The sequence below is a fragment of the Durio zibethinus genome, chromosome 8 (assembly GCF_047325235.1).
Source record: "Durio zibethinus cultivar Kanyao isolate XHJ-2024 chromosome 8, ASM4732523v1, whole genome shotgun sequence".
Lineage (NCBI taxonomy): Eukaryota > Viridiplantae > Streptophyta > Magnoliopsida > Malvales > Malvaceae > Durio > Durio zibethinus.
In genome coordinates this window covers 22,624,351-22,641,280 of record NC_143169.1, presented here as the reverse complement: position 1 = coordinate 22,641,280, position 16,930 = coordinate 22,624,351, and the positions used below count along the sequence as shown (strand labels likewise).

The 16,930-nt window shown below is 26.7% G+C and overlaps 1 protein-coding gene across 6 annotated transcripts; it reads left to right on the top strand.

Moving 5' to 3' along the window:
- Window positions 1-798: 798 nt before the first annotated feature.
- On the top strand, window positions 799-5,809 carry LOC111279007 (developmentally-regulated G protein 2). 6 transcript variants are annotated; one of them, XM_022865841.2, is made up of 12 exons: window positions 799-910; window positions 1,345-1,420; window positions 1,591-1,658; window positions 2,044-2,120; window positions 2,496-2,676; window positions 3,000-3,056; window positions 3,832-3,906; window positions 4,096-4,215; window positions 4,316-4,486; window positions 4,887-5,000; window positions 5,125-5,295; window positions 5,458-5,809. In XM_022865841.2, the coding sequence occupies exons 2-12, from the start codon at window positions 1,351-1,353 to the stop codon at window positions 5,551-5,553; spliced, it is 1,200 nt and encodes a 399-aa protein (XP_022721576.2). In that variant the 5' UTR covers window positions 799-910; window positions 1,345-1,350; the 3' UTR covers window positions 5,554-5,809. The 6 variants fall into 6 exon arrangements, with proteins under 6 accessions (XP_022721576.2, XP_022721574.2, XP_022721575.2 ...); XM_022865839.2 differs by having other exon boundaries at window positions 826-910; window positions 1,333-1,420; XM_022865840.2 differs by having other exon boundaries at window positions 841-910; window positions 1,326-1,420.
- Window positions 5,810-16,930: the final 11,121 nt, after the last annotated feature.

Here is a 16,930-nt window from a genome sequence, read left to right as displayed (position 1 = left end):
ATGTAAAAAAATTTTATTAAAAATAAGTAAATAAAAATTTTAATAAAAAAATTTTAATTGATAGATTATTAAAATTTAAATGAGAAAATTAATAACATATAAAAATTTATTAAAATATTATTTATAATTTAAATTTGATCAATATTTATTAAATGATAAAAATTTTATTTATATTTTTATTAAAACTATTTATTCATTAAATATATTAAAAATTTTAAAAATTTTACACGTTTGATTAATGTAATAAAATTTTTTAATTTTTAATTTTTGTTTATTTATTTTTAATAAAAATTTTTTTACTAATTTTATTTACAGAACTTCACGTAAATGTTTCAATAAGAATTTCGTTATGTAAACTGTCACTGCTTGACGCGGTACTTGCTAGGGTGTAATCTGAGTTGGAAACATTTGAGTTCAGTTCGATTCGAAAACTTGAGCTTGACTAGAGTTAAGGTGAATTTTATTTTTCAAGTTTGATTCGAATTTTCGTTTAACTCGCTTTTGTAAATTTGATTAAGTTTAATAAAATTATAAATAATAACATCAAATGTTATATTTTTGTTATTTGTTTATAAATATTTGAACATAAATTTTGGATTGGACTCGCATGCCTTTTGAGTTAGTCGAGATTGATCTCGACTCGATTCAATGAATCGAGTTTAAGTTTTTTTTTTTCCGAATCGAGTTGAAGTAGTTTAGGATTGACTTAAACAATTTGACTCATTTACCGTTAGTAATTGCTAATAGTCCAAAACCAGTAATCCAGATATGTGGCCCAAAAAGCTTAATACCCTAATTGGGCTTTCAAAATCAAGTCTTTTTTTTTTTTTTTTTTTGAGACAAGCCCTTCTAGTGTGAGGTTCAACTCGCTGCTCATCCTCTTCTCTGAATCGCCTTTCACTCAGTTCCGGTGAGTCATTCACTAAACAAATTTTTTCTCTTTATTTGTTTATTGCAGTCAGTTCTATACAGTTATGAAGATACTATAAAAGGATTTTCTTTTTTGGTTTTTGCTCAATTATTTATAATACCTACTTGCCTTTTTTTATCGGATATATGATCAACAATCAACTCCCTTTCCCTCTCATCTTTTACATTTATGATCAACAACCAAACACGACGCCATCGTTGATTTTTTTTTTCCAAACTGTTTTTCTTCATCTCGTGGTATAATTGGGTTTTCGTTCAAGTTTAGTTTTTCTTTCATTATGTATTCATTTTTTGCATGGATTATGTAGGATTTAGCTCTACTTTTTTTTACTTATATGTATTTTACAAGCATCTGTAATTACACCTACTGTGTCCTTGTTCTTATCTCATTTTAGTGGGTAGTCTTGAACTCAGGTGAAAATGGGGATTATAGAGAGGATTAAAGAAATTGAAGCCGAGATGGCTCGAACCCAGAAAAACAAGGCCACAGGTATATATCTTTATCTCTTTCCAATCATATTCATATTTACTTGTATATATGAACTGAAGGTTCTTTTTACTTCAATTCAAAGCCATTTTTAGTTGTTAGTATTTCATAATTATTGATCCTATTGAAAACATTGAATCCGTTAACTAATGTTTGTTTTATCCAATACACAGAGTACCATCTCGGTCAGCTCAAGGCAAAGATTGCAAAGCTAAGGACACAATTACTAGAGCCACCGAAAGTATGGATGTTTCTTATCTAAAATGTATTGTTTTATATGCATATCATGAATGCATATTTGTTTTTTTTCGGTAAATTCTGCATTGCCACAGTTTAGTGTACTTGTGCCTACTAATAATGTTACCATCGATCTTTACATCTTTTTAACAATTCCTAAGTCTTGAATGGACTATCAGTTTCCTATTATTTTAATTGTTTTTCATTGTTTAAGCTGTAGGTTCTTTTCTAATTTCTTGGTGGGTTGGTCTCTTTCTACTATAACTTTACCCATATATAACTGCTCAAATAAGTTAATTATTCTTGCGTCATTGGCTAGATATTTAATATATTTTAAAAGTTGCAAATGATTAAGCTGTTTGTTGCCTGGCTGGTAATCCATGCATCAGGGTTCTAGTGGAGGTGGAGAGGGTTTTGAAGTTACAAAATTTGGTCATGGACGCGTTGCACTAATAGGATTTCCAAGGTCTGCACCTTTATCACTCGAATGCGTGAGTCTTTATTTTTTGAATAAGAAATTAAGAACTATTGACCACTTTTTCATTTGGCAAAGGTGGGAGAGAAGCCCATTCATGTAGAAAGATGATTTTTTTTTTTATCTCACTAAGATTAAAATATTGATGGTATTACTCACTTACTGCCAGTACCTTCGTTCTGCCATCCCTCTCTAGCTTGCTTGCTCCATCTACTTGTGCAAATATGTAGGAAAATACATGTTGTGCTTTCAGATTAGTGCAAATACGCATTTGTACATATATATACTTGCAGACTTGCATTGGTGCTCTCCGTGGACATTCTCTTTGGAGAGGAAGCTAACTATTGCATTGTGCTGCGATTGCAGTGTGGGGAAATCAACCCTTTTAACAATGTTAACAGGAACTCATTCAGAAGCCGCATCTTATGAGTTCACAACACTTACATGCATTCCTGGTATCATACATTACAATGATACTAAGATTCAACTGCTTGATCTTCCTGGAATTATTGAAGGTGCTTCTGAAGGCAAGGGACGTGGGCGGCAGGTAAAATTTTGTGGCTTCTAGTCTTATGTGGTGATATGTGTTGCCATCTCTTGTGCATTAAAGGTATTGTTGCCAAGTGAGGGAAATCGTCATAAAATTTTTACTAATGTTGTTTGATTAAATGTTTAACGTGCTTCTTGGTGAATATTATATTGAAGTTGGGGTTTAGGGTAGTTTACACATACATTGAAAATTTCTATTAAGAAAAAGATAATATATTGTGCTTTCTTTTGCATACTGTTCAGCTCTAGGATCTGTTCTATCCATTCTTATGCTCTATTTTTTTTTATTCAAGATATTTTATGAGACTGCTCGTTTCTCAGGTTATTGCAGTTGCCAAGTCATCAGATCTTGTGCTTATGGTTCTTGATGCCTCTAAAGTAAGTATCTATACCATAACAGTAGTTTTTTGGGTTGAACAATTGGTGGTCTTCTGTACTATAGTATGGTAAAATTCTTGATTAGGATCCTCGTAAGATGTTATTATACCTTAGGAACTTAATAGAGCAGTGTTTAATGCTGTTCTGATCTCAGTGTCAGAATTGTTTAGAAAATATAAAGAGATAATTGATAAGCATGGAGGGAAATCAGTCTCTCTCTTTTTCCTTTAATTTAATGCAAAACAGCCTGGCATTGAACATCTAAGATTGTGTGATTGTAAGATGCAAAATAGTTTTTCCTGATTGAAGCCTTCCCAATTACCTGCATGTGTGTAATGTTTGCTTGTCATGACATTCATTCTTTCTTCTGGACTGTTGTCAGAAGAGGTTTTAGTTCTACAGTACTCAGTAATTGTCCAGAATCATTCTTTCTTTTCCTCTTCTTTTTAATACTCATTTCACTCTTTCATTTTTCCTCTAACTAGGAGTCTTTCCATTCATGTTCTTGTAGTTGTTCATACTTCAAGCTTTCAAGTGACTACTAGTGCTTCAAACTGTCAGACAGACATTAATGTAGTTTTAATGTTTACATTTGCTATAGTTTTTTCAGTGCTGTCACTACTTATATCTGTTTTCTGAATTCTGAATATTCATCATTGTTGTTGACTTGCTTTACCATTAAACTTTTAGGGGTCATGTTAGTTTGCTGTTGTTGCTTCTCCTGTTTTTATCAACTCATCCTTTATGCCTGTGTAATATGCTACAAAAACTTCAGAGTGAGGGTCATCGCCAGATATTAACCAAGGAACTGGAAGCTGTGGGTTTGCGTTTAAACAAGAGACCACCTCAAGTAAGTGTATCCTGAACCGTTGTCTATGTGGTATTGTTAATTATATATTAGGTGCATCTCTAGGTTTTGACGTATTGCATTGCCATTTGCCTAAATTAAAAGGAAATTGTGAATTATTTTTTAAAAATATCCTTAGAGTATGTTTTGCTGTAGTCTTTTTCTTTATGTGTTTCTTTACTTCATTTGCAGATATATTTCAAAAAGAAAAAAACTGGAGGAATCTCTTTCAACAGCACTTTACCTTTAACTCATGTAGATGAGAAACTTTGTTATCAAATTCTACATGAATACAAAATTCACAATGCGGAGGTATGCAGTCTTGTACTGATTAAATTTCATATTTGATTGAATTGATTCATTCTTAAAATTGGAATTTCTCTCTAATTTATTCCTGATGTGTTCTTTTTAGGTTCTATTTCGTGAGGATGCCACAGTGGATGATCTTATAGATGTAATAGAAGGAAACCGCAAGTACATTAAGTGTGTATATGTTTACAACAAGATAGATGTCATCGGTATCGATGATGTGGATAAGTTAGCTCAGCAGCCAAATTCTGTTGTCATAAGCTGCAATCTGAAGGCATGTTTTTTGATCCTTGTTTAAATGTGAATGGCTTTTAGTAATATAAAGAAATGTGAATGGCAGTTAAGGAGTATTATTGTTTTTAAAATGCAACTTGTATCTTCTAACGACATGTTCAGAACCTGTTAACCTGTTATCGCATTTATTGGCTTTTGGCTAGTCTGTAATAATCATTTATTTGATGAGATCTGATGCTTACTGCATTCTCTTCCTTGTGCTTCTTTGATGTTCATTGTCCATTACCTGCCAAAGGTATACTAACATGCTGCTTACTATATATCAAGAACACAACGCAAGGAAGAAATAATTGCAGAAAAATATTGCTTATTACTGTCATATTTGATGCATGTGATGTTTGAGAAAAATGTTGACCTACATATGCTTGTTGCTTGTGCAGCTGAACTTAGATAGACTACTTACGAAGATGTGGGAAGAGATGGGGCTTGTGAGAATATATACAAAACCACAAGGCCAGCAACCTGATTTCACTGATCCTGTGGTTCTTTCTGCTGTATGTCACATCCATTCTTGTCATTGCATTTACCTCTAATAGTCTATACTGTTAAATTTATGCAGCAGGAAGTTCCCCGACTGTTCTTTCTCTTATTCCATTTTTTTCTTGTCATGACTCGTAGGATAGGGGTGGCTGCACAGTGGAAGACTTCTGTAATCATATTCATAGGAGTTTGATAAAGGATGTCAAATACGTTCTAGTCTGGGGTACAAGTGCAAGGCACTACCCTCAACATTGTGGCGTTGGGCATGTTTTGCAGGATGAAGATGTCGTTCAGATCGTCAAGAAAAAGGTATTATAAACTGCTAACTCATGTTCGTAGTAATCTAATGCTGTCTGAATGGCTTCAGTCAACATAATGCTTTTCCAACAATTTAAGACCTTGCTTGGCTGTGGGAACGGAACGGTCTTTTAATGAAAAAGAAATTAAATGATAGCGATTTGGATTTTCCAGGAAAAAGAGGATGGAGGGAGAGGCCGCTTCAAATCACATTCAACAGCTCCAGCTCGAATATCTGATAGAGAGAAAAAGGCTCCCTTGAAGACCTAACCATGTGCCCATGTTCGTTACTCAGGAAAAGAAGTCGAGGGGTGGAAGTAAAAGAGATGATTTGTTCTCCTTAATCAAGCACTAAAGATCAAGTTTGATTTGTTCTTCTTTTCAAATTCCTCCCTCCCATTAACAGACCCCTTTATCTTCTCTGGATTCTATTTCTACTTGCAGCTGTATTTCATATGTACTTGGATGCAAATTTTGGTCTTTGCACTATAAACCATTATTCTAAACTTAGTTTGATTCTATATCACCCATGACTTCCAAATTTTCTTTCTTTTTTTGCAAAATATGCTTGCAAATTACAGTATAGGGTTTTCAAACTTAAAAGTGAAAATAAAATTAATCAAGAAAAAAATCACAAATTGAAAATTTTAGATCATGTTAATATATATCTATATTTTTTTGAAGTACATGTTAGTATATTGTTAAATTTTTACTGTATAAACAATTCCATACAAAGAATAGATTAAAAAAATTACCATATCAGAATATATATAAAAATTTAAAAAGTTATATCTTCACTAAATATCGGCCTCTATACAGTGAGCATTCTGTTCAATGTTTCTTTCCCTTTTTGTTAGTACAAAGAAATTTCATCCCAGATCAATTCTTTAATGGCCAAGCTGCAAAACCTATACAGACAAAAGCTCAAAAGCCTCAATTTTTCCTCACCACTAATGGGTATCTATGCGAGTAGATATTCTCGCAGTTGCAGGTCAAGTATTTTTTATATACTAAAGTAATTACCAGTAGTGATCAAAACCACAATAATAGTCAGACCAAACTTTGATATCAATCTTACATCACAAAGACAGATACCTAAATGTTTTTCGATCTTTATGATTAGATGTAAATCAAGCCGATTGCCATGATCCTCAAACCAACCACACTACTGTGGCCGCATCTATCGATAGTCAAACTTTTTCATTAATTTTTTTGTACAAAAATAATGTTGAAATTTTAATTTTAAATTTATTAAATTTCGAAAATTTAATTTTGCCTTATCAGTGTTATTATGGCAAATTAGTTGCAGTCTCATTCAATCAAGTGATGTGTCGATCTATTGACCAAGTAAACTCTCTCAGACTTTCAAAACCCAAAAAAAAAAAACCTTTCTCTTTTTGGGACAATGAGTGTGAAATGACGTCAAATTTGGGCATCAATCAACACCAAACACATGGCTGTATTTTGTACCATCTTCTAATATCTGCTTGTGTATTAACTTTTGCCGAAACTTGGGCGCCTGATTTGGCTCATGATCGCCTGCATATCTGTTGATTAATACAGCTTCCAACTTCGTCCTTGACGTTGAATTCACTAATTAGCTAGAGATCTTCCCAATTTGTCAGTTTTCTAGAAAAATCAACGGTAAAATTCTACAATTAATATGGACGCCTTAGAAGATTATTTCTCTGGCGGAAAAATGTCATTATCTTTTGAAGCCTCATAAAATCTATTCAAGTATACAACGATAAAAAGCGTATGCGACTGACTACAATATGACTCGATAAAATACTATCAATGCAACTTTTTAAGAGGTATAGCTAGGAGCATATGAAGCGTCCAAAGGCAGGCAGTGGTGGGGCATTAGCATGCTTTAGCCTTTAGCCCTATATAGCTACTGCACAAGTGATTTGTCACTTCGATGAAATTATTGGCTTTTCCCACCAAGGGTTTTTACCCGTCAACGTGTCTGAAAACTTGTGATTCCAAGAGATCCCGAAAATGGCCGGAGCAAAACGCATGAAGTACGTGACACTTGGCAATTAGGCCATTACTTGCTTTGTTTTTTTTACCTAGTATTTATCTGACTTGTATATGCAAGTCACTGTCATCCCTAGTTGTTTTTACCATCATTGCTATGATTGTATGTTCAAAATATATTGTTCAAAAAAACAGCCAAGGGCATGCATGCACCGAGTCCTTGGCCATCATTTTCTCCATGATTATTGTTGCATCAAACCCATGGCATGGCTAATTTTAATTAGGCCGTTACTGTTTCATTGGTTTTTCATTAAGTCATTATCATGTGAATTACTTTCGAAGTCTCCGACGGAGATTGACGAGAAGAAAAACAGTATATTATACTATCAAAATACGATGTTCAAGATCACGACTGGCGACATATGAGCTTAGAAATTTAGAAGACTATATATATTTAGGAACTTAGCCTTTTGAATTTTCTATATAGCTTGTAATATCCAATAGTGTAATTTCATTTTCAAAGCCATGCTTAAAAATGTAATCAAATTGGGATGATAGTCTCTTCCGAACTAATTCTAAATTATGAAAATCTTTAATTACTTGAAAAATTTTTGTTATAATTTTAATAAATTTTTTATTTTTTGAATAATCTTAAAATATAATATGAAAGTTTATTAATTTACCAATAAGTAATTGATTTAATCAATTAAAATTTACTTTTTTTATGAAAAAATTTTAGATTCAAATATTAATGATGATCACTTATTAAAATCATTTCGAATATATAATTTATAATCATTTATTTTAAATTATAAGATAGTGTACATTTTATTTTGATATAAAAAATTGAATAACTTATTTATATTTGAATATTTTGAAATAAAAAAAATTATTGATTTGAATATTAAAAACATAAAATAAACTGATAAAGTTTTATTACTTGTTTTAATGGAATCTGTGACATTTTTATATATAATTGAAAAAAAGGTGAAAAAAGTATTCTGGATTAGAATATAAATTTAAGAGTTGGAATGGCGGCAGAAATCCTAATCTTTGATAAGGATAAACAAGCTGATTAGAAGAATAGGGGCATTATCTCCTCTGTCTCTGATCTTTGTAAGAGGAAAGAAAAGCTGCTGCTAACCAAGCAAACAAACAAACAGTTTCATTTATATCTTCTTGGGATTACCAAAAATTCTCTTTTTCTCTCTCATCAGTGTCTGTCTTTCTCCACCAAAAAAAGCCTTCTTTTTCCTCTTTTACTAAAGGTGGCCTCCCTTGTCTCCACCATCTACATTTTATAAATTTTCTAAACTACCCATGCCAAAAGCTAATTCCCATCCATTTTGCCATGGGCATATGGGTCATCTTGGCAATCAATGGTGGGGTTACCCACACGTGCTAGGATGAAGGCAGGCAATAAGGTTAAAAGAGAGGGAATTTAGGGTCTGAAGCCCCTTTTTTTTTTTTTGTTAGCGGATCTCACGGGGATCTTTGAAGGGAAGGTCACACGTGTGCATGTGAGACAGGTGTTGAACATGCTGGCCACCCAGCACATCACGTGCGTCCAAAAGTGTTTTCTTTAATTTCTTTCTTCACTCTTTCACTCATCACACACTTGCAAACTGTATTTGCTTCCAATTAATTTGATGTCTTTCTCTCTTTCAGTACAATAAAATTGTACATTTGTGTCTTCAGCTGGCCTAGTGGTCAAACAAATTTTAAGAAGATATCAAAGCTGAAGTCTGACTTCAATCTCTTAAATAATATATTATATTCACATAAAATATGTTAAATATGATTAATTTTATAATTTATTATTTTTTTTATAATTTTAATATTTTATATGATAATATATAAATTCATCGTATGATAATATCATTAAAAATTTAACATTAAAATTTACCGTCAAATACAGATAATAAAAAAGCTTTTATTGACATTTCAAATTTAAATTACGTTATTTTTATCATAAATTAAACATTTTATTTTACATATCGTCTTATTTTATATAAAAAAATGTGACATGCTTTAGTACCAGTGCATGTGTTGGACTCCGTTTCATCTTGCTAGCTAACTGTTTCATCTTTTCTTTTTTGTTCTATTTTACATTACATTTTGTTTGAATTTGAACAAATCAACCATTCTCTACCATTCCACTCAAAAGAAAAAGAAAATGAAGATGAAAGCAATGCTAAAAATTCATTTTCTTTTGAGAAATGCAATGCAAAGATATAAAATTTTAAATTATTATCAATAAAAATTAACACAAATGATTAAAATTTAAAATCTGAATGTAAAGTATCCATGATTGAATTCTCATAATCCTCGATTGATAAGGGGTCTGTAAGTTCAAAAAATCTTAAAAGATTCATAAATCTTTTTGTATATTGACGATTTATCTTGAACTTGAAAATAAGATAATTTTTTTTACTCTTAAACTTTTTGTGACAAAAAAAAATTATTTGTGAATTACAAACAATTACATTATTAGTGTTAAGACTTGTTGTGCATGATGGTTATCAAATTATGAACATGCTCTTTTTGTTACTTTTTAATACATTTTTAATCACTATTACATGTACAATATTAAAAATCATATATAATCCGTAATTAAATATTAGATGCTACGTATATATGTAAATTAATAATAGATGCATTAAAAATAATGGAAAGAAACCAACCTTATCCCGCTCTTCCCAATTTTGTCAGAGAAAGAAGTCAAATCTAATTTTTAAATAAAAGAATTAATTTATTGGCTTAGTTCTATATACAAACTCTGATGTAGTAATATATATACACATACATAAAATTTTGATACCTGCATTATGTACATGTAATTTTTGTCTTTAAATTTTTATTTTAATAAATAATTTTTTTATATTACGATAATAATGACAAATAATAATTTAATTTTGATTTTGATATAATATAAGTAAAATTTGATAATTTTTTATATAATTTTAATTTTGATAACTTTTGATAAAATTTTAGAAAATTTCGATACAATTTTAGTAATCATTGATAAATTTTGGTAACTTCTTAATGTAATTTTAATAATTAATTTTTTAGTAACTTATGATATATTTTTAATAATCATTAATAAAATATATTTAATTTTGGATTCTATAAGAAAGCACGGATTCAATTTTAGTATAAGATAATTTTTTTATATAATAATAGTATTGTTTCATTCAAATTTAAAAATTTTTTTCACTAAATTTTTTTATTAAATAGATTTGTGGTAGGTTTAACCAAGTTTCTTAAGATAAAATTTCTAACTTCATTTCTACTAGTAGTCAATATTCAATTCCTAACAATTTTAAGTCTAATAAGCGATTTACCACTAAGTTATCAATGATATATTATTAAATCATCAATGATTTACAACTAAATTAGCATTAATTTACTATTAATTTCTAAATAATTTATTACTAAGTTATTAATGATTTACTATTAAATTATTAATGATTTACTACTAAGTTATTGAAGATTTATTATAAAATTATAACTGATTTATTATTGATTTATCGATGATTTACTATAAAACTATAAATGTTTAACTAATTTACTACTGAGTTATTACTGATTTACTATTAAATTATCAATAATTTACATATAAATTATTAATGATTTACTATTATGTTACTGTGCATTTACTATTATATTGTCATTGATTTACTATTTAGTTGTTGATTATTTACTACCAAATCATTACAAATTTACTACTAAATTAACCATAATTCATTATCAAGTTATCATTAATTTAGATTAAATTATCTAGAAGTTACTATTAAGTTATTTAACTATTAAGTTATTGATGATTAACTACTACTAAGCTATATTGATTTACTTCTAAGTTTCAATAATTAACTATTAAATTATCAATGATTTACTACTAAATTATTTATAGTTTACTACTAAGGTTATCAATTAATTACTACTAAACTGGAATTGATTTACTATTAAATTATCATTAATTTACTATTAAGTTATTATTGATTTATTATAAAGTTATCAATAATTAACAACTGAATTATCATTTATTTTTTATTAACCTATCATTAATTTACTAATATGTTATTATTCATTTAAAATTATGAAACATGGAATTTAAAAAGTACATTAATAATAAATGAGATATTTTTCTTTTATATAATAACATTATTATTTTATTCAAATTTAAAAAATTTTCACTAATTCCTTTTATTAAATAGGTTCATGGTAGGTTTATTCTAGCAGTCAAAATGAAAGTTTTGACTTCATTTTTGCTGGTAATCAGGATTCAATCATTGGCAACTTCGAGTATAAAAACATAATCAATGATTAACAATTAAGTTATCAGTTATATATTACTATGCTATTAAAGATTTATTACTAAATTACCAAAAATTTACTTCTAATTTATAAGTGATTTGCCATTAAGTTTTGAATTATTTATCATTAAGTTATGAATGATTTCTATTAAATTGTTGGTGATATATCACTAAATTATTGATGATTTATTATAAGTTATAATTGATTTACTATTAATTTATAGATAATTCACTAAAAAGTTATCAATTATTAACTAATTTATTACTAAATTATCATTGACATATAATTAAGTTATTAGTAATTTACTATTATGTTATTAGTGATTACTGTTAAGTTATTAATTTACTATTAAATTATCAATAATTTACTATTATATTTTTATATATTGACTATTAGGTTATAATTGATTTGCTATTTAATTTTTAATTATTTACTACAAAATTATCATTGATTACCATTAAATTATCTATAATTCATGATCAAGTTATTATTGATTTATATTAAATTATACATGATTTATTATCACTGATTAACTATTATGTTATAAATGATTCACTACTAAATTATATTGATTTACTTTTAAGTTTTCAAGTATTAACAACGAAATTGTTAATTATTTACTACTAATTTATCATTGATTTACTACTAAGTAATTTATGATTTACTATTATCAATTAATTACTATTAAATTAAAACTAATTTACTATTAAATTATCATTAATTTATTACTAAGTTATCATTGATTTATTACTAAGTTATCAATAATTGGCTATTAAATTATCACTTAGTTTTTGTTAGTTTATCCTTGATTTAGTATTATGTTATTATATATTTACAACTATATTATAATTGATTTTAAGTTATTATCATATATTGTTATATTATTACTAATTTACTAAAAAATTATTAGTTATTTATTACTAAATTATCATTCATTTATTATTAAGTTATCACTAATTTACTATTAAGTTATCGATGATTACTACTATGTTATATTGATTACATTTAAGTTTTTATTGATTAATTACTAAGTTATTAATTACCTATTACTATGTTATCATTAACTTGTGTATGTCCAAAAATAAAGAAATTACAATGTATGTTAAATTATGTAATTTATAAGGTAAAGCAAGCAAGAAGAAAAAAATTAAATTACTAAATTATTAATTATCTATTACGATGTTATCATTAATTTGTGTATATCAAAAAAAAAAAAAGTAAATACAATGTATGTTAAATTATGTAATTTATAAGGTAGAGAAAGAAAGAAGAAAAAATTTAAGTTTAAATAACTTAAAAAGCATGAGTAAATGCTCTAAATTTATTATCCGTAACTTAACATGTAATAATAAGTTAAAATCATAATATTTTATATTAATGCAAGTATTAAAACTAAATTAAATAAATACATGCAATATATATTAAGTCAATATTTCTAAGATTTTCTTTAAATTTTTTAGTTCATGGTAAAATAGTACATATTAAGATAAGTATTATTGATAAATTGATTGAATTATTAGTGTATGTATTTTCATACCTATTAGTGAAGTACAATTACATACAAAAGATTGAAAATTTTAAGGTGTTCTATCATCAATAAAAATAATAAACTTCACCTTATATTTTTATTTTAAGTGTATAATTCTGGGTAAAAATTTTATTATATATAAGATAAAAGTAATGAGAACATATTTACTAAATAAAACTTATGAAAATTAAATAAATAATAATTTAAAAAATATTAAATTCATAACAATTACCTTTGCATTCTTCATAAAAAAATTTTCTCTTAAATAAAAATACGGTATATTTTTAATTGTTACATCATTCTTATTACCATTATTCAATGTAGCTTTTTTGATATTTTGATATTTTGATAACAATCAAGTTCTCCATTTGGAAAGTGCAAAGAATATTTCGCAGTCTTCATAAAAAATTTCTTTTGCTAAACGAAAAAAAAGTATATTTTTAAGTATTGCTTCATTCTTATTATCATCATTCAAAATAATTTTTTTGATATTTTGAAGCCAATCAATTTCTGCATTTAAAAAGAGTAAAGAATATTGTAAAGGGTCATAACAACCAAAATAATGTTTAACTATATACTATTTCATGAATGAGTTTAAACTATGATATGATATATTTCAAATAAAATATTTGAATTATTTCCTTCAACCCACATAGTAGTAACTTGATTAAGAAATAAACAATTATAAACTCGTTGATCTAAATTAGCATTTCTACAATACAAATTTCAAAATCTTTAAAAAAAGAAACATCATTTAATCTCTACAAAACTTATTTATAAGGATTTTCTTCTAAAATTATCATCAATATCTTTATCACTTTTGCACTTACACTTTCATTGCATTATGTTCTCATTCTATTTTAAAATTTATTACTAGTGTCATAAAAGTATAGTTAAAATAATATGGATTAATTAACTCACACTTAAAGCAATTCAAAACTCAAAGTGAATATAAATAGATTTGTTACTCATTTTAAATTTTAATTTAATTATAAATAATATAATACATATAATTTTAAATATGAACAACTTAATTTGATTTCAATTGATATTAAAAAGTCAACAACTTAGTAGTTATTTAAAATTCAAAACGATTAAATATAACCAAAATCTAAATTGAAATAATAACCCAATTAAAATCAAGTATAAGTTATTCATCTTTCATAACAATTTAAAAGTTTCTTATTTAGGTTTTTTTCTTCCTTTCATCTTCAATGTTTTATTTTTATTGTCTTCGTAGTTGAATTAGTTAATTAATTTTAAGAGTATTTCTAAAGTGAAATTGAAATTATAAGTAATTCAATATACTTTTTTTAATTTAAATTTAAAATGATTTGAATCCACATTTTTAATAACAAAGAGAAGCATGCACTAATTATTGCATCAAATTTACTTAGGTGCATAAGTGAATAATTGAATACACTATAAATAGAAGTAGATAATAAAAACTTAACTCAACTTAATTGGTTGTTGATCTTAAGTCTAAAATTCAACTCAAAATTATAAAAAAATCAAAATTCAAAATGATTGAAATACTAAATATGCAATTAAATAATGATTTATTGAATGAATTTTGCTAATTGATGTCTTTAAATCACTTTTAAATTTAGTTACATTAATAATTTATAATAATTTATTTTTTATTTTAGATGTAAATTAAATGATAATTAATTTGATAAATTTAAATCTTTTTGAACAAATATTACCTAGTATGACAATCTCAAAAATTTTTATAGAACAATGAACATTATTCAATTGATATAAACTAGAAAATAAATGAGTATACAATATTTTTCCAAATAAAAGAGTTTCATATATATTAATCCTAAAGAAATTTGAAATTAATGCATTTGTATATTTTTTATTGGAACATCATATAGCACTAATATTCTTTGTCATATGGAAATGATATAGTTATGCATAATGAATTAATCTTTTGTTTCATTTTTCTGCTTACAATAATCTTTCAATGGTGCTTTTATTAGTTGAATGTAATTGTATATTCTATCAATAGAAAACTTAAATTTTATTATACATAAATTTTTATTATATAAAATATTAAAATACATAATTTAAAAAAATAAAATAAAATAAATTCCTAACCTTGGTACTTGTTATATTTTCTTAAGAAAATTTCAATTTTAAGAGTATCAAACTTGTTATGTAAACCTATATAATTGACAATGATTTCATTTTTAGTATTAACAACAAAAATTTTTATAAATGTAACTTTGACATAAACACATTCAAAAAATAGTTTCAACGAATTTTGTTACACCTTGAAAGAATTTACCAAAAACAAACAATTTTATTTCACTTGATAATTTTTTATTTAAAATAATTCACGTTAGATTATTCAACCTCCTGAATTATTTGATGTGAAAAATCATTCTAACTATAAAAAGAGTCTAATAATAAAAAGAAAAAGTCATTAAAGGTATTTTAATCAATCACTTTTAACACTTTTTTAGTCTAATTATAAAAAAAAAGTCTAATAATAAAAAATTCATTTAAATTAAAATTTATAAAAACATTTATCAAGGATATTTTAGGCAATCACTTTTTAATACTTTAGAATTAAAATTTTAAAATTTTAAGTAATTTAATTTCATATAAACTCTATTTTTAATTTTAGTTAATTTAAATTAAATTTAAATAAATTAATAAAAGTTATATATATTTAAAGATAAATTTATTAATTTAAAAACTTATAGAGATATTTTAAGTCGATAACTATTAATAGTTTTAAAATTTACACTTTTATATATAAATAATAGATATTAATTTTTTAAGGGAAAGGAGTAATAAAAGAATTTTTTTAAAAGAATTGAATTAAAGCTTCCCAAGTATACAAAGGGGTACAGTCAAACTCTCTAGTTTTAAAGAAATATATTTATCAACTTTAATTTTTAATTTTTAATTTTTTAATTATTTTTAATAAAAAATTTTACAAATTTCACTTGAAAAATTTTATTTAAATCTTTCCTGTTTACACTAACGTAAAAGTTACTCTCCTTTTCACTATTAGACTTAACCTTTTCAAGGAATGCAAAAGTTGTGTCCTAAATCTGTTTACAAGCTAATTTTACTAACATCTAATCATTGTTTTGAGAATAAAACGAAAGAAAAGTACACTTTCACTCCTTAAATCTTGATTTTAAAAGAAAATGACAATCGAGAATCATCAATTTTAAGCCCCTTCCCCAGCCATTTTCACCGATATCAAAATTATGGGTAATTACCAATAATACTTCTGCTACACACAAGATCAATAATTTCTTTCAAAATATGAATAATTGATAGATGCGATAGGATAACGGTGTATTAAATATAAATTAAAAAAAAAATACAAATCAGACAACGTAAAAGTTAAATAAAACTTTCTAAGCTTTGGCAATTATTTCTAGAGCTGCGGAATTATTGAGAAGAGATGGAAGGAAGATTACCTAACACATAAAGAAATACTAACAAAATTTGAAGCTCAACTCCACTCATCGACAACATGAATGATCAGTTACTGCATTTTCTTGACCCGGCATGTACCCTTTCGTATGGACAGCTGTAAAGAATGTCGAGCCAATGATCAGAGCAATTTGTGGCGGACTCAGCCCCTAATCCAAAACTGGTCTGCTATGCACAAATAGTTCCTTAATTAATCTGGTTGGGATTCTCTGGTTAATCGGTTAACGGTGTGCCAGTGACTTATGCATGGTTGGTAAGTGACATGCCTCGTCAAGGGCTTGTCTACATGCGTAATTAAGCTGATGATAATCACGATTCGTTTTTGTTAGTTGATGTTGCTTCATTGTCTGGCGAACTAAA

Excerpts from the sequence above, each read along its gene's own strand:
- LOC111279007 (XM_089764744.1), top strand. The coding sequence starts at position 1,057 with ATGATCAACAATCAACTCCCTTTCCCTCTCATCTTTTACATTTATGAT. Across the intron at positions 2,121-2,495 it reads GCACTAATAGGATTTCCAAG|TGTGGGGAAATCAACCCTTT; the intron begins GTCTGCACCTTT and ends CTGCGATTGCAG. Across the intron at positions 5,296-5,457 it reads TTCAGATCGTCAAGAAAAAG|GAAAAAGAGGATGGAGGGAG; the intron begins GTATTATAAACT and ends TGGATTTTCCAG.